Here is an 18,482-nt window from a genome sequence, read left to right as displayed (position 1 = left end):
ATTCTTGAATAATACATTTTGAATGGTAATCATATTATAGATACATATCTATAGATGGACGATAGGTTCTGCAAATGACAATGGAAAATGTACCAGATATTTAGTGCATATAAGTACTATTTTTTTTTCTTGTGTTACTCTTTTGATATAGGGCTACATTTGCATGATTTTTTTTCTGCAGTTTTTACAATATAATATTGTAATATGTGAACAAAATTCAATTAAAGTGCACCATGACCAGAACAAAGCCTTTTGTCAGGTTGTCTTGTCTCTGAAATCCAGAATGAAACTTTAGGAAATCCATTTAAGATGGCCTCTGCAGCTTTGGCTCTCAGAAAAACGCTTCAAACCGGAGGTCACTTCCACGCTTGTTTAATAACTACTCAGAGTACTTTAGTGAGTGTATTTTTGCCCTGACTGCCAATAAACACTGAAGGACTATGTAAGGTTTACCCTTTCTCATTTTAAAAGGATGGTTTCTTTTTCAAATAGTTTAATGCAGTGAATTCTCCTTTGCATAGACTTTATTGTCAAACCTGAATAGTTTGTTCTGATAAAAGGAAAAGCTTTCTATATTATTCTTATTATTATTTTACACATATACAGCAATGCGAGTCAATGTGGGAAATATACACATGGGATCTTATCAATGGCCAATAAACACTCAGGTCTTTACATTTCAAAGGTAATGTCACTGAAAAAATAATCATTTATCTCAAACAGCCTGCAGTAAATCTAGCCTGGTCAAAGTAGCGCTATCCTATTGCTGTTCACGATTGGGTGGATGTCACATAATCATTTGAGGTTATCAATACAGTGGGGCATAGTTTTTGTGTACTGAATACACTTGTCTTCTATGTAACATATAATACAGGTATTTCAGGAATATCTGCCTCTCTCTTACTGAGCCTTTTTTTTTTCTCTCTGCCTGGTGGCAGGAGGGAACTTGCCATGCGTTTCACGTTCATCCTCAAGTTCAGCCGTTGCTATGGTGGTTGCTAGGGATTTAGCCGAGAGTGACGTGACAGGTCCAAATGTTGAAGGTGTCCTCTTTCAGAAGGCGATGGAGGAGGAATGAGCAATCACCTCAGAGTGATTCTCATTTATCTTTTGACATATTGGAAGTGATTTCAAAAAGAAAACACAGACGCAGAACACCATAGCCGTAATTAAAAGGGGCAAGCCTTGGTCAATTTTGGGAAATGCACCCTTTCTACAGAATGTCATGTTTGTTCGTTCGGTTTTCATCCACAGGATTTCCATTCTAAATATTACTGGGTTTTGTTTTGTTTTTTCTTTTTTTTTTTTTACTTATGACCTTGGCAGAACCTTTATTTAACTGACTATTTGGGGTCAGAGTAGAGCCAGATGAGGTGGCTCGGGCATCTGGTTAGGATGGATGCCTCATGGTGAGGTGTTCCAGGCATATCCCATCGGGAGGAGGCAGGACACACTAGACTATGTCTCTTGACAGGCCTTGGAATGCTTTGGGATTCTCGAAGAAGAGCTGTATGAAGTGGTTGGGGAGAAGAAAGTCGGGGCTTCCGTGCTAAAGCTGCTGCCCCCAAGATCCTACCCCAGATAAGTGGAAAAACGGACGGATGGATGCCTTTGCATCCAGGCCTGGAGGTGAGGCTCAATGGTGAGTGCCTGGTGACTGAGCCTGCACTGATGGAGCCAAGCCTAAAGAGGTAATGTCTGTCTCCCCATGTTGGTCATTGTTTTTTATGTCTCTTGGAAAACGTAGCATTAGATTTGTCACAGGGTTACCGGGCTTCAGAAGAAGAAGAACTCCCTGCGATGACTGAGGGTCACTGGTCATCTAGTGGTTCATATAGGCGATTTTTATGCAGCTGATGAGATCAAGACACACAAAAACAGGATTTTAGGAAGATGAAAACAAAGCTCTCAATTGTAATCATAAGCCTGAAACAGCAACGACAGCTGACTCAGCAGCGCATTTCAGACACCTCTGCCATGCTAGATGTGATTCGTGTTTAAAATTCTGAGCATGTGTATACGGAGCCCAGGAGATGAAGTGAATATATTTTTAGTCAGCTATTTGTGCGCTGCGCGTCACACAGTACACATTGCACAAAATGAAATCCAAACCCATTAGGAACTGGCATCATTGGACATGTTCTATTGTAAAATTAAGTGTCAAAACATTACATCTTGTTGCACATTTCAAATGACATAAATTTTCAATTTTCAAATGACACAAGCTAAAATGATTTCAGCCAGTGCTTTCCACAAGCTCAGTTTCTTAGGACCAAAAGTTGCATTCATGTGTGGGCAAATGATCAAAACAATGAAATATACTGTATAGAAGTCTGTTTCTTTTTGACAATATGCATGTATAGTATGTGTGTTCATGGCCTAAGTCTGATGTAATCAATGACAGCCGACCGACCGAATGCCCACAACCCATTTCAAGAGCTCAAGGCCTGGGAGAGAAAGACCTGCCCTTCCTCCTGCTTCTTCTTCTACTGCTTTTCTCTCTCTCTCTCTTTTTTTTTTTTTTTTTTAGCTTCAGCAGCCATCACACAACCCCCAGCAGCTTTTTTAGCCCAGAGAAAAAAACCCTGAAACCAGGATCAATAACCTAAGTCTTGTCTTCCTAATTGCTCATTGGTCGACATTGCCGCCAGACCATTTGCAAGTGCATGTTCCACAGCGTAACCTTCGTCTTTGCCTCCGTTTCGTAACACTTTCGACCCGGTGTTTGGCTTGTTCTCTTCTGTCTATGCCTCGTTCTTGCCGCCATCTGTCTGTGTCCGCAATGGACAAAACCTGACTTTACAAGGATCTGTTCAGTTATCTCGATGGGATGAGATTGCAATGAGATGCGTCTCTCTCGCGCAGGCCCGTGACTTCCAGGCTCCTCAGGTAAATATACGGATTTAATGACGAGCGGGGAGATTAGCTAGTTACACTCGCTGGCAATTTCGCTGAGCGCCAAGAAATTAGCTGGTCTCGTCTGGGTTTTTCTGAACGGCTTATTATATGATCTAATGCAGACACACTTTATGAGTGTGGAGCATGGCGTATGGAGAGGGCAGTATTGATTGTGCTCATTGTGAATTATGTGAATAGATAAAAGTGTGAGCGTGCATATATATTAGCCAATTATGAGCCCAGGTGCTAATGTAAAAATTCTGCTGAATAAATATGAAATATGCTTCTATCAGCATCCAACTTGTGTCTCCTCGACACCAGTCATTTGAGATGATAATTGGGATGGCGTGTTTGCCTTTTTTCCTGATGAGACGAGATATTGCGGTCGCTCTCCACCGTCTGGATTTAAATGTGTATTGATCAGTCTCAGGAGCTCAAATCAAAACAGCGGTGGAGCCTCCCCATACTTGCATATACCATAGTTGTGCCTTATTTTTCCCCACGTCACATATTTTCATGAAATCTACAAATGTCATAAAACACCCATTCTTGTGTCACCTAATACTGCACATTTGCTTGTATTTGTTTTCGTCTCCTTTGTCCGTTATTAGCGTGCTAATGTCAGGATTTAAATGAAGTATTGATCAGTTGGGGAGAATAGAGAGAGAGGGAGCGATTGTGAGGCAAAGACAGCAAGACCAGGGTTATCGTGTGGATCGCACACAGAAAGAGAGCGCTAACGGATGAGACACGTTTTAAGTGAATCCGCAAAATAGCTTTTTGCATAATCTTTAATGACAATTCAGGAATAAGCACCAGGCTCTTTTGTTTGACTTGGAACAGCAATGATGCTTTTAACAGGACGGAGATGGAAAGTGTCTCAATTTTTTTTAATTCAGGATTTTTATTAATTCCATGGAATACTTGCCAAGGCTGTATGCAGAAGCTCAGAAATTGTTTGGTTTGCTTCCAGATTGAGTCTCCATTTTGTTTGGCCGTCATTTCGTCGATGATGTCGCAGCCTCGGACGCACTGGGCAAAAGGGTCCAAGTCAAGCTGAATCTAGGTCTGTTTGCCGTGTTGTCTTGCTGCCATCCTTTCCGTTTTCCCTCCCTGCTCTTCCTCTCTCTCTCTCTCTCTCTCTCGCATCATCCTTGGCTCACTCTCTCCTCCTTCCATCCCATCCTCTCATGTTATTGAGTAGAGCATCATTGTATTAATTAGTAGCCTGTTTATTGTTGTTGACGCTGGATTGGCAACTGTATGCCGTATAGCTCGCCATAGAAAACAACGTTGTTCATAGCTACGTGGATTCCTTGACATTGTTTATAACATTGAGTTCCAGTTTGCAGTTTTTTAGTGAATCAAGATTTTCAAACAGTATAAGTCCATCATAACTGAATGAGAAATTGCGATCTTAGGATAAGATCAGATCAAAGACACTAATCTGTTTTATCAGCATTTTCTACAACCCCCTGACACAAAACAAGCAGTTCCAGGTTTGTACTTAATATACTGGCATTTCTTTATCTTTATCAAGTATATACATGTAAGGTGTATGCTGCGCATTCACACCACAGTGTGAATATGCTGTCTGAGGATAGGTTTGGTGGATTGATTTTCCACCAAACCGCTGCCCTGCCTCTTTTTGTGGTTCAATAAGTTGGACAAACAGGAGCACTGATGTCTCAGTACTATTCGGAAGAACGGAGATCAAACATGAACTACTGAGGAACATAGTTGATTGCAGCTTTACCAATGGTAGCTTCAGAGCCCGGCCACCAGGTTCGGGAATTCAACATGCAGGCACAGTGCTCTCTGCAAGGCCCTGGTCTTTCCTGTAGGCCTAAGAACCATCACGTTTCATATTCTCATCTTTACCAGTGTGTGCTGAGCATAACAATGTTCTTCTTTTTGTATTTCCCTGTGATAGTTACTTGTTCACTGAACATGTTTTTGATAGACATAATGCATATATGGTGCGTTTTATGCACAATCCAATCCAAATTCTGCCTTTAAAATGATAATGATACTCGATTGTTTGCTTGAAACTGCCAGGGTGTTTTGGAAAACTGGGTTGTTATAATAATAATTATAGTGGTGGTTTATAACCACGCTTTAACCCCTTTGGAGTGCAGTGGACATGACATATTTGCATGACTAAAGTAAACCAATTAAAAAAAAAAAAAAAAAAAAAAAAAACATAATTTCTGGTTCATGATTGGATCCGAGCTAACCACAATCGCAAGTTGATTTGCAAGCTTGGTAGGTTTACAACATGTTACAGCCATACTACAGTATCCTGGCGTCCGCTGTAACAAATAAAAGCATGAGAAAACCCCAAACACTTTTTTTTATGTTGTTCTTATGTAGGAAAAGGGTCCAAATCAGTACAATAAATAAATAAATAAATAACTTGTCCAGTAGAAAATGTGGGTTAAGGCTTTTGTAATAGTTTGCTTCTAATATTTTTGGTTGCCGTATTTAGCAGCATGAGAGGGGCAAACTCGAAACTGTGATACAATAATTAATAATTTAGTCTGGATTTGGTATCCATTACACATAGGCTTTATTAAATTATTACATTATTATTAAATGATTTATTTATTTATTTATTTATTTATTTATTTATTTAGGCAATTAAGAATGGGGATATAGTTACTGTACTTAATATTTCAAATGATCACATGGTGAATAAAAGGTTAAAAACAGGCTAAATACAGATGCAGTGATAATTTACGGTATTGCTCACTAATTAAACGAAGATGGTGCAGAATGAATAAGTTGAGTTTTATTATTTGTCACAGAGTGTGCCATTAATTTGGTGCAGGAACTTGACAAGATGACCAAAAGTAGTGCAAACTTTGGCAATGAATATAGTGTGAACGGATGTTTGTTTGAATGGCTAGTGTGGGCGGTGGTATGCATGGAGGACCAAAAGAGTGCCAACATTAAATAAATAAATACACCATTAAATAATTAAACAAAAGTGTCATTAATTAATTAAATTCCCCGTGATTATATATATATATATATATATATATATATATATATATATATATATATATATATATATATATATATATATATATATATACAATATACAATTCTTATAAATGTTTTAAGGCTCTAAAATCCCCTACCACACAATTTAGACACTTTTCTCATTGAGGCATTTACATGTTCTCACATTTCTCTCTTGTTCAAACATTGATAATGTTCAAAACTTCATAAATTTTATAAAATGGGTATATTACTGCAAAAAAATATGCAAAATTGCACTTAAAAAAAATCTGCGATACAGCGAGACCGCGAAAAGTGAACCGCGCTATAGCGAGGGAAGACTGTATTTATTTATTTATTCATTTATTTATTCATTTATGTATTTCTCCATTTAATTATTTCATGGTCGCTGTTTTGCGGTGTTTCGTGAATTTATTTTATCTGTGAAGCTCGCTCGTCAAAGTTAGTGGGCGGGGCTGAGGCCTGATTCACTCAGATCTTGTCTAAGCGACTGCTTTGACCTGAAGTGGTTGTCAACATGGCGGCTACGGTGATGGATTTTTTTGCTGATATAGAGTGATCGAGGCTTGTTGTTGTGCAAAACCAACATCAAAATAAAAGCGATATTTCTTTTATTTCGATAAAGTACAATTTTGCCTTCCATTGAAGAGTAATTTGCTTCTGAGGCGTAGTTCTCGTAATGTCCCGCCTCAACTCTTGCGAGATCTTGCAGTTCATGTAGGCGGTCGCATCATCCAATGTCACGAGAATAAATTGTTTGCGTGTTTCAGACTTGATATATTGAAGGGATTTTAAATATATCTCAAATTCTATTAGAAAAATATTATAGATAGATGCAGGTCCACACGAGTGTGGACATTGCTTTGGAATGTGATAGTGTTTACTGTTTGTATGTTGTTAATTTAATGTTTTAATTGTTTTCGTATGTTTGATTTTTATTCCATGTTGGCTACAGCAGTTTTCATTGCAGCGACTTTTTTTTAAGTGCTCTCAAAATAAAGTTGAGCTGAATTTAAATTGGCTACTATTGTTAGTAACGTTTTACATACATAAATGCAAATTTCGTTTTTTTTTTGTTTTTTTGTTTTTTGTTTTTTGCAATGTTTTGATCGTTTTGGTGATGTTTGTTTTTGGACTTGCATCAGTTGTTCAATAGAGCATTTTAGAAAGTGGCGGACTGGCCACCATTGTGGCTTCTCGCTGTGCCACTGATCCTGTACTTCCTTTTCTCCATGACCGGGCGGAGTCACATGACTAGTAGGAAACGCGGAAAAAAAGTGTTTCCATTAAAATTTTGCGAACAACTTCCATTTCAGCACGTCTCAAAAAGCACCTAATGAAAGCGTAAATCTAATGTCTAAAGGAAACGCAGCTATTTAGGTGAAAAGCGCCAACCAGCTTATCAATTGTGATTACTGGCTACTCACTCCGCATCAATTGACTATTCTGAAATGGATTTGCCTTGACTTGGTGAGCAGATTGACCAATCAGGTGTTAGGACCCGCCCACTAACTTTGATGGGCTAGTTTGACAGATAAAATAAATTCATGAAACACCGCAACACAGTGACCATGAAATAATTAAATAGAGAAATAAATAGAGAAATAAATAAATAAATAAATAAATAATCAGAGCGAATTTAATTAATTAATGACACATTTAATTAATTAATGAAACATTTAATTAATTAATGACACTTTTATTTAATTATTTAATGGTGTATTTATGTATTTATTTAATGTTGGCACTTTTGGTCCAGAGAATAGGAAGAAAAGTTTAGAATTTGCTGCGATGGGTGGATGTTTTGATGATTATTCGATAACTTTAAAAAAATAGTTTCATTATAGCTGGCGGCCTTCTAACTACCTCATACGCATGTTCAAATAATTGGATTTAAACATTTTCCTCATTCAGTTAAGCCTTTCTCTCTGCATCACTCCAAAATGCCTCTGTACAAATGCCATACCTTAATCCTTCCAACTTTTATAGCACACAACATATGTTTATTTGTATTTCTCCTGGAACTGCCGTGTCCTCTGTGTGATATGTTTTCCCAGAGGCCTCTGAGAACATAGAAGTCAATAGTGCTCCTGGGCACAGTTAACATAAAAGCTTCCTTTTGGCACTGTAAAGTTTGAACTGACATTTGTGGGTGTCGCAACTTATTGTAGGGCTTGAGAAAAGGTTCAATCGAGTGACCTTGAGCCCATGTGGTCAGCATTAACATCATGTTGCTTCTTGATGAAGTGTCTTCTGAGGGACACTTGTTTTAAGCTACCGCATGCATCATCTCAAAACATTTTAGGATGACATTAATACCAGATGAACATAAAAATAAAAATGCAACAATATTTTGGATATATATATAGATTTTTTTTAATTGTTTGCATTAAATTGCACTGCTTGCACTGTGCTCCATGAAAAATATATTACATTTAGATGACACCTCACCTTTAATGATTTGCCTTGTCAGACACATAAATAAATAAATAAATAAATAAATAAATAAATAAATAAATGATCATCTGGGCACTCATGGCACAGCCCCACCTGTCTGCCATGTATTTGACACATTTCCTTCTAACTATTTGCTTGTCTCATTCTTTACTCCAGGTGTAGCAGTAGTGCTATAGCCAACATGCAACTAACAAAAGAGCTGAACTAGGGAGAACACTACAGGTAAGATGGATACAAAATATTGGCCTTTAATGAACTGTCAGATAGGTATTAATGTTATTTTGTGGTTGTGGTTCTACCTTCTGAAAGTTAATATTTTAGCTTCCTCTAATAATTTGGTGGTTAGTGTAAACTATAGTATTGGTCCTTCCATATTATGGTATTAAATGGCACATGCAGGTACACCCACTGTTGTGACTGGTGAGTGTATTTTGTCCTTCCATCCTCTATAGCACTTGACTTTATTGGACTGTATGTTTTTAAGCTCAGCCCTCAACTTTACTCATATAGCACAGTCACAACAACCACAGCTGTACCAAAGCTCTGTGAAAAATAAAAATAAAAAATCACAACCATAATAGTCATGAGTAGCCAAACTATTCATAAATCTCAAAATATACTATCCACTATAACACATATATTAGGGCTGTATAATATTAGGGCTGTCACTAACAAATAATTTTAGAATCGATGTTTCCATTGATTACTCGGGTCATCCGCGCCCCGAATAGTGATGGGACGTATAGTGTGCGCAACTGAGTTGTTATTTACCTCAAGCAACAGATATCCACCAAGTGGCGGCTGACTAGTCAGGTGTACATGGTGCATGTATTTGCAGTAATTTCATAAAAGTGTTTCCTTTTTAATTTAAAATGTCCCCAAACCTTCATCTTTTTCATTTTTGAGAATGACTCTATTGGAAGGAAGGAAGTCGTACATGGTCTGTCAGCAACAAATGTTTGTGCGGAAACACCACAGTGGCCAAACATTTGTTTCCAGTGCCGTAAATATAGCTTTAACATTAATAATTATAGTTTTGAGGCAGAAATGTTTGTGTCGATCAATTTTTGTGGTCGACCTGTCCAAGTTACCAATGAAGAAAATGGATGGATGGATGGATGGATGGATGGATGGATGGATGGATGGATGGATGTTTGACTAGAACCCGTCTTTAAATAATTTTCATGAGAAATTCAGCATGGCCAAGTACATTCATGTGTGAAGTTTTGTAGAGTTTTGTTGAGAAATAATAAAGTTTTACTCTAATAGTTTGAAGGTGTTTCTTTTGTTGACTTGAACTTGTGTTACAGCCTTCTCTCCACTTTAATGATGCATATATCCCATCTGCAGTCATTAGCTAATCTCAACAGTGCTAGCTCAGAAGAAGATTTCTTCTTCCAGACAGAGGACAGAGAAGCAATGCTACAGTAGATGGGGGATGGAATTTAGAAAGAGATGCCTCAATAATACAATATCCAGGCAAATTTTGGAGGTCGGCACCATATATACAAAAATATACTGACCATTATGTATGTCAACATTTCTTCTGCAGAATATTACACATTTTACATGATAGTGCACTTAACATTCTGTCGGTGTAAAAAGCAGGATTACAGTGAATGCTGACCCTTATGAAAACTTGAATACTTCCTGATTTGTTCTTCTTTCACATCGCAAACTACCAGTAAATGGACGTACCACCATCTAGTGGTCAACATTGGAATTAGACCCAATTTAAACAAGACACCAAAATAGTTTTCTGACCAAATCTGCCAAGTAGCAGTACCGTGAACTTGGAACCTGCAATGGAGTGGGATTTACTGTTTTTGTTTCCTAATGTTTTTTGTTTGTTTTTTTTTAACCTTTGTTGGTATGTTCTCCAATAATAACAATTTTCTTGGTAATGATAGTAATTATTATTATATTTATTATTTTTCAACATGGTAAGTCTAGTTGTAATATATCTTACCAGCAGCAACCTGTCTCTACCAGCGCAAACTTCGCTTATTTTTTTCCCTTTATGTGCTTATATAGCACAACATTTTGAGGGGAAATTGTTTAAAATCATAGCCACCATTAAAAATAATAATTACACACAGATTATACAATTGTGTTGACAAACTGGTCGCATCTCAGGCTTAAGTATTTTCTCGTGAAAAGATTGTCATGGGCTTGATTGGATCTTCTTGGCGATGGAAGGCTTCAGGTGTGAGTAAATGCAAGTGCTCCGTGCAAGCTAAGTCCAGCAAGTGCTGTCATCATGCTGGTGGCCTGCCGAAAAGCATGACTTTTAGGGCCGAATGATTGCTAATAAAACATGTGATTGAGAGGAGAGGAGAGTGAGAACCATAAACAAGCGGGATTGTGCCCTTTAATTTCAGCGTCTCCAGAGAATTGCTTTTGCTGTGCCTCAGAGTGAGTCCCACACACAAGCAGTTTAGTTGTCTGCCCAAGGACTGAAATTTAATTTAGCTGCTGTGTTGTCAGTGTCCGTGGGTGTGTGAGTTGTGCACAAAATGCATTTGTCTGTCTGTCTTTGCATGAGTCAGTTTGGAACACCAAACTTGCTTTGCATGAACTGTAAGAATTTTTTTATTTTTATTTTTATTTTTTTGTAGATTGTGTGCAAGCTGCATTGTGTGTTTTTTGATTCTCTTGTGACTTAATCATTTTACACGGGTTGTTACGATACTGTCTCACGCTTCGGATGCACAGCAGTGTTTGTTTGTTCTCTCTGCTCTGTTGCTTTTGGATGTTAATGTTTCTTCTGCATTTGAGCACTTGATGTGTTATCATTATGCTAACCTGTAAACTTGAAAAATGGCCCTTTGTGCAGTTGGCAGTGTGTTGTAGAACTTTCGGCAGTAATCTGTGCATACTAATTGCATGTTGGAAAATACAGCCGAAATGTTCAGGAGTGGTTGCCTTGGTTTTTCACAATGGCTTGTAAGTTTTTTTTGTGTGTGTTTATAGTACAGGTTCCTGATGAAAGCCTGGAGCATCGGCATATATCAGAGCTCCAGCACTAATAAAAGGCCAGCAAGCTGTGCTTCTCTCCTTCTGGGAACTGCTCTGCTTTTTTTTTTTTTTTTTTTTTTACAGCTTGTCTGACAGCAAGATAAAGTGCCCTCCCAATTAGAAAAATATTTGGCCACATACCTACCGACAGCACTTGTAGGTATTTATTTTCCATGCCATTTGATCAGGAATCCTCGCTATTTTTACAGGGAGCTTTCTTCCTTATCGCCGTGTCTTGGGTATGCACATGTTAATGTGGTCCCCATCACTTCACCCCGATGTGGTATAAAGAAACATGCCTGGTATTATTTTGGTGTCTTTCTTCTTTTTTCGTCTAAGGTTTGGGCTGCACCCATGTTGTGTTTTGGCACGAGTTTGGAAGCGAGGCGGTGTTTGTTTTATATTTCATGCTATTCCCTCACTCTTTCTGTGAGTGTGCGTTGGGGTTGATGTCATCCTAGTTGCCCTTGTCATCCATCTATGCCTCAGAGATGTGTGCATGTACATACGTATATTTAGCTGCTGATACTATATAGTCCTCGTATCTGTTTAGGAACACTGTAGATGTTTTTGCTCCCCTTTTTCCGGACAGTGCATTAAAATTAAATTCTCTCTTGCTGTTGTGAAAAGAGGCACACGTAAAAAATAATTGGCTAGAGGAGAGAACAAAGGGCTGGCTCCTCTCTTCTCCCTGCACACCCCAGCCAGGCATTAATACCAAGCGTGCTGTATTGTTCCGCTGTCTGCAGCCATCCCCCTAGCCAGACACTCAGCTCTGGAGAAGTCACTTTTAATGTCTGATAATCAAGGTGAATTTTCAAAAAGCTGCCATTTTCAAATGATGGCGTATATATTATGTGGAGATGGGAGTTCAGGAGCAGAGAGCTCCACTCAGAGGCTTGGGTCAAGCCTTGCAAAGTGAAAGAGAGACACCTAATGTTCACAGCATGAACTGCAGGGTGATTATGGCTCCGTGGGGCCAGCGAGAACACTGCTGCCTTTTACCGACACTGTAATTAGAATGTGATTTGTCTGCTTTGGATCTTTCTAACGACCTCACTGATTAACTGTACAGTATGGACAATATCACAACAATATTGCAGCCTATCTGTGTGTGTCTCCTTTTGTCTCCACATAGAAGGGAGCCTTATTGGGGGAACCAGGCAGTCAGCAGCAGAGCAGTAGAGCTCCATTTCCCCCGCCACGGGCCAAAGACTCATCTTCTCGCTCCTCCCACTGCTCCTACATCCCCCCCACCTCACGGTATGATTATTTCTCCTCCGCTCCACCGCCCCATTATATTCCAGGTCCGCAGTTATCCCACTCTGTTGTCATTTTTCATGGTATGTATTTCCCCATGTGCAGCAATGCACATTTGCTCTCAGCCTGTGCAATATGTTAAGGATGTGGAAATATGCAGTGTGCAGAATGTAATGAGTGTATATTTATTTTCTTTGAGGAAAAAGGGGAGACTCTCACCATGTATCTTAACAAACATGACTGCTGTGCATGCACTCACCTCCAAGGCTTTTTACTCACCCGGGAAACCAAATTATAAATCTGAGGCAGACACACTTGTTTTTCGTGCAGTGTCTGTTGAAATTTTGCATTGTGCTTCTACAAATATGCAGGTGTTTTGTTTCTACAGTATTTGTGATATTTCAAGACGGCCAAGCAGTATTTTCAGATTTTTTTTTCCGCTTAGCTTTACCCCTATAGTGCGCCAAAGTGCAGCATCCATCCATCCATCCATCCATCCATCCATCCATCCATCCATCCATCCATCCATCCATCCATCCATCCATCCATCCTCAGTGCTACTTGTCCTCATTAGGGTTAGGAGTTTATTCCAGCTGACGATGGGCTAGAGGCAGGGCACACTGCACTGGTCTCCAGTCAGTCACAGTGCTGAATCATCACATTACACAATAACACGTTAAAATGAGACCCACTGCAATAATGATATCAAAAAGGTGGCTTTACATAATTCCTAATCAATGGTAGTTTCTGGTATGTGTGATACCAGCAGCATTCCCGTGCCACCCTCCCAAAAATGCTATGTTAAACTATGGTATGTTTACTATTAGAGTGATGATACAATTTGTATGGGGAATTTGTGCGCCCTTGTGAATTTCTTCAAGGATTTTGCTAATATAAGTTCAAATAAGAGGTTATTAATTCAAGGTAGTATGACAGATCTGTTGTATTAAAATCTCTATGTTTTGGGGTTAGCTCAGAAGTCTCTGTTGTGGGAAGGTGGTCTTGCACAGGGTGTCATTCAAGCTAGGTTTGTCAGAGATCCAAATGTTCAGTTTTGACAGACATGGCATAACAGGAAAAGTCTTATCCATCTATGTTTTCTATACTGCTTATCGTGGTTCAAGTCACAGGGTGTCATGTTTCAGTTCTGTGGGTTGTTGGGTTTTTGTTTGTTCTGGGTGTGTAGACACATGACACAGGGAACTGGAGCCTATCACAGGTGACTTTAGGCAAAAGGCAAACTGGACTTGTCGCCAGTCAGTCGAAGCACACAATATAGATACAGATGCAGGGCCCTATTTTCATGCCAGGCTCAAGTCAAGTGCCATTCGGAGTCCGATTGTGCACATGGATGGAGTTTGCTTTCTTTTGGTGTTTTGCATGACTAGCACGGACATTGTGCACCATTATGGGATGGAACACAGTTCACTCTCACCAATCGAAGGAGCTCCCTTCATTCTCTTCAAAATCAGCGCGGTTGAGGCAGAGACAGAAATTGACTCGCTGGAGTCCGTTTGTGTTTATGTAGGTTAACTCCAAGATATCCCCTTGCGGATGATGTAATCGGCCACGAATGTGATGTGGGTAAGGTACAAAACCCCCATAATAGTGGTGCTGTGTGTTAAGATGATAATGATAATAATTTTTCCAATGAAATTAATTTCTACAATGAATCAGAGAGATTGTCCCACACTGTTGTGATATTTATTAATGAAATACGATGACATTCACCACATACATCTGCAGAGCGAATCTGTCTGTTTGTGCCTCAATCAAATCCACCAAAATTGCGTTACTCCATCTGCGCCACAAGTTAGACCTAGTTTTATCCAGTCTAAAACCTAGACTACTTTTTGTCACCAAATTACCAGCTGTGAACACTGGAACACCAGCCGCAATGCAGTTCCAAATAGAGCTAGACTTTGTCCCAGAACGACAATGAAGATGCATCTGCTCCTACACCCAGCGCCAGTCTACAAAAATAGAACCCTCACGCTCACTGAGAAGGTGCTGAACCCACGCTGCCTGCTACTGGAGATGTATTGATGTAACGGTAGCCTATAGTGAAATATATTTAGCATTGGCCAAATTTTGGTTCAACGTAAGGAATGAGATTTCCAAAATACCTCTCAGATAACACAGTGAATTTAACATTGGTTAGTTCAAACTTTTGGATATTGAACTTAAGTTTGGACCTAATTAGACTGTGAAAGTGTGAAGAATGTTTGAGCCAATGAGTGGTAATACACTACAACCCTGTAACATAGACCAACGGGTTTTCAATTAAATGTGTGAGTGGCGGCATTTTCTATCACATACTTAAATATTGCCAGATAATAAAAAGCTTATTCACTCATTTCTTCTAAGTCAAGTGTGTCGTTGTGTGAAAAAAAGCACAACAGAGTGCAAAAGCCTTAAAAGGTTATGATACAACACAATAAAAATGATTACAAAAACTACATTTTCAATACTTTTCAAGTAGTTCTTTTTTACTGTTTGGAAGTTTTAAGATCAGTGATTGCATCTTCAATAAAGCACATACACCTTAGCTGTAGGCTGAAACAAAGATCAAATAATACTGTACCTCCTACAACTTTGAATGTGCCGCTGGCAGGGTTCCTGTCATGTCTGTGTAAATACTGCCAAACAACAACATGAAGCTCAATTTCCATCCTTTTGTGTTGATTCATAAAAATGTGCAAAACTGAATTCATCTTCACGCACACAGCGTGGGCTCATACCCAAGCATTTGCACCTGCTACACCTGGCATCCTGCCTTGATGTAACATTGTTTATGAATAACTTGCCTTCAGTGTGATTGCATAATAATCGAGCAAATCAAATGTGCGAGCGCTCTATTTGTTCCCAATAGCAGAGATTGTGTTATTTTTCCCTGAGTGGTTGGAGGGCATGCTTTCAAAGTGTTGATCGCAGCTGTGGTGCGGAATAAAGTCAGAGGAAGGAGCCACAGGCAGTCTGATGTAAGGATGTAACGAGAGAGAAGATGGTGTTACTGATGTGGCTCGCTGCCAGGCTGGGCACTGTGCCCACGAGGAGGCAGTACCGACTGTGGCAAAGAGACACGCAGACGGTAGCAGGGCCCGAATCCCACGTATGTGAGGAGAGGCAGGAAAGGGTTGAAGCTGACTTGGAGGAGTGGTCCAGTCGGCATTTACATGTGAAGTAGTCAGGTTATGATATGACGCAGTCAGTGCGCCATGACGACATCACTGGAAAATGACAGTCATTGTTTGGGGTCAATGCAGAATATTTTTATTTTTTAACGTACCATTTATTTCCCTCAATTTTTGTTATGGTTTCAAGAAAAACAGGACCTAAACAATGATATATGATTCTTGCAGCTCAATCGTTAATGGTACACTTTTTACAGCGACGTGCGGGATGAGGTTCATGACTAGTGAGGCACTACTCCACAAAAATGTGAATCCCAAAAAATCAATTTCAAATCTTTTCCTGGAAAATGGTTTTCAAAGAAGTCCAAATTTTTAACATAACTATAAAATTACATTTCTTAATTGTAAAAATAAAATTGTATGACTTAATTTAAATTGACCCATCAAGGGAGCGACAAGACAAACAAACAGATTACACGTTAATCTGCATGGGTTTGTCATCAATTTTTATTTTGTTGTTGTTGTTGTTGTTGAAAGGTTTTAAATGATACGACAGCTTTCCATTTGATATTTTATTATGAGTTATATCCTATTGTGCCTGTCAATGCACTTAGTAAACATGTTTTCAAAGGTGCTCCATAAAAGAAGGCGCTACTTTTGTGTAAATAGTGCTGTTAGCTTGTATACATCTTCAAATAATCATGTACATTTGATTAAAAATAAATTTAATTTGAATACATACCTACCCTTTTATTACAGTAACAGAGTTGTGAATCAGTTGTAATTAAGTTTTTGATCGTGTGCTATCTGTATCTGTTGTGCAAACTTATCAAAAACAAACCAAGTTGGAAAATAAGTAAACATAAAAATAAATAATACATAAATATCTTTTTCTGATCACATGAGTAACGGTTAAAATAGTTATGTCTGAAAACATGTTAAGATCGCAGCAGTTAGCTTGAGCGTGGATTAGTTGAAATTTTATGGTGGGGTGGGTGGTGGATCAGTAAATTTCCTCCAATAGTGGAATTATTTGCACTTTACTGATCCGGTCTATTGTTTCTTTGTGCACTACTTGAGTAAATACTTATTCCACACAACAGAAATGTCTCTTTCTGCTTCGTATGCATTAACATAATGTCTGCCTTACCATACTGTATTATCATTAGCACACACTTTCTCCCTGTTCTTTAAATATTCCACACTCCCCTCAGCATAGTTCCGCATTGTAGACAGGCCGTCAGGATAAAATAAATAGTCTGCAGTTAATTATGGAAAGCCAGCTCCAGCTTTGCCCTAGTGATTTATGAAGTGTGTGCGCACATTTTTCAATGCATTTTTCTTAATTTATTTTAAATCTGCCTTTTAGTTAATTTCACCACAAACCTCTTAATGATGTGAAAGAGGGCTTACTTAATGAGGCCACTGAGGTGAAACGAAAAGGCAGTACAAAGTCTTTTCCAGGTCTACCTGTGCTCTATCTAGTATGGAACCAATACAAGCTTATACATGCTTTCCAAAAACGTTATTTGCGTCACGCAAACTCTGTGTGGCTATTTGCGCTGGCGTTAGTGAATAGACGCTGCATATCAATGAGTCTCATTTGCATTGGGGTGGGCATAGTTTGCGTCAAATGTATCCAAATTACCTAATTTACATACACGCAAATAACACCAGCGCACCGTGGCACAATCTGGTTGGCAGCGCACAGAGGGGCCTATTCACTAAAGGTTTGCGCCGCCTTTGACCGCGCTAACTGGAAAAAATGGAGCATTTAGGGATCACCTAATTCACTAAACACGCGCAGATGGGGAAATCCGTCACTAAGTGCTCTGCCGAACAGATTGCGTCACGGTGCGCCGTGTTTTTCCTTGTGTGTCACTATGTCTGTATTATATTGCTCCCAAATGGCCAAGACATGCACCAGAAGGAGCAGCACAATGCTTATTGAATTTGAATTGAAGCAAAAAAGCTGGGAAAACTGTTTAATTCTTTACATTCAATTTGACTATGTTGGTTACTGTTTGTTTTTATAAAGTCAAATATTATAGAGTGCTATTTTTTTTTTCATTAAAAACTACATTACAAAAATGTTCATGTTCCACATATATTCATGGTCCACTACATAGGGACTCACCTGTTTTTTGTGCTCAGTCCAAATCTGTTTAACATAAAAGTCTTGCTTTGGTGCCATGTTGTGGCCAAGAAATTACTTTGAAGTGAGTTTATGAGTTTGATAGTGCTTTTCCACCATCTTGTGCTATTGCGGTTCCCAGGAACTACATTGAAGTGAGTTTGGGAGCTACATGTTGTGCTTTCCACCATCTAAAGGAAATTATAAACCTTTAATACAGGAGAAAAACAACTGTGCTTATATCCTCTCCCTAAACTCTTTTGAAAAGCTCTAAAAGCCATGAGAGATGCAATAAAACAATGATGAGCTAACTAAACAGCATAATTGTCGGATTGTAATCTGCACACAAATTTACCTTTGTGGCTGCCTGGCTTCCTTTTGAAACAAAAAAGTGGCCCTACTCAAATGTGTCAAATCTGGGTATGTTCACTCATATTGTATAAAAAGCATCCAGACTTTACAATCTTGAGACAACATAATTCTGCAAGGCTCTCCAACAATGAAAACGTGGTGAAATTAGAAATAAAAGATATGTTGTCAAGCTATTTTATACACTT

At 38.8% G+C, this 18,482-nt stretch overlaps 1 protein-coding gene across 1 annotated transcript in view; it reads left to right on the top strand.

The window, feature by feature from the left end:
* Positions 1-18,482, top strand: part of LOC144017270 (uncharacterized) — a 109,223-nt gene that overhangs the window by 72,239 nt on the left and 18,502 nt on the right. The window contains exon 3 of the mRNA XM_077518641.1: positions 12,536-12,660. Coding sequence (XP_077374767.1) covers positions 12,536-12,660 — 125 coding nt within the window. The remainder of the gene's footprint in view (positions 1-12,535; positions 12,661-18,482) is intronic.

Source organism: Festucalex cinctus, chromosome 4 (genome assembly GCF_051991245.1).
Source record: "Festucalex cinctus isolate MCC-2025b chromosome 4, RoL_Fcin_1.0, whole genome shotgun sequence".
NCBI classification, from domain to species: Eukaryota; Metazoa; Chordata; class Actinopteri; order Syngnathiformes; family Syngnathidae; genus Festucalex; species Festucalex cinctus.
The sequence above is the reverse complement of the archived record's forward strand: the minus strand, read 5'-3'. Positions and strand labels throughout refer to the sequence as shown.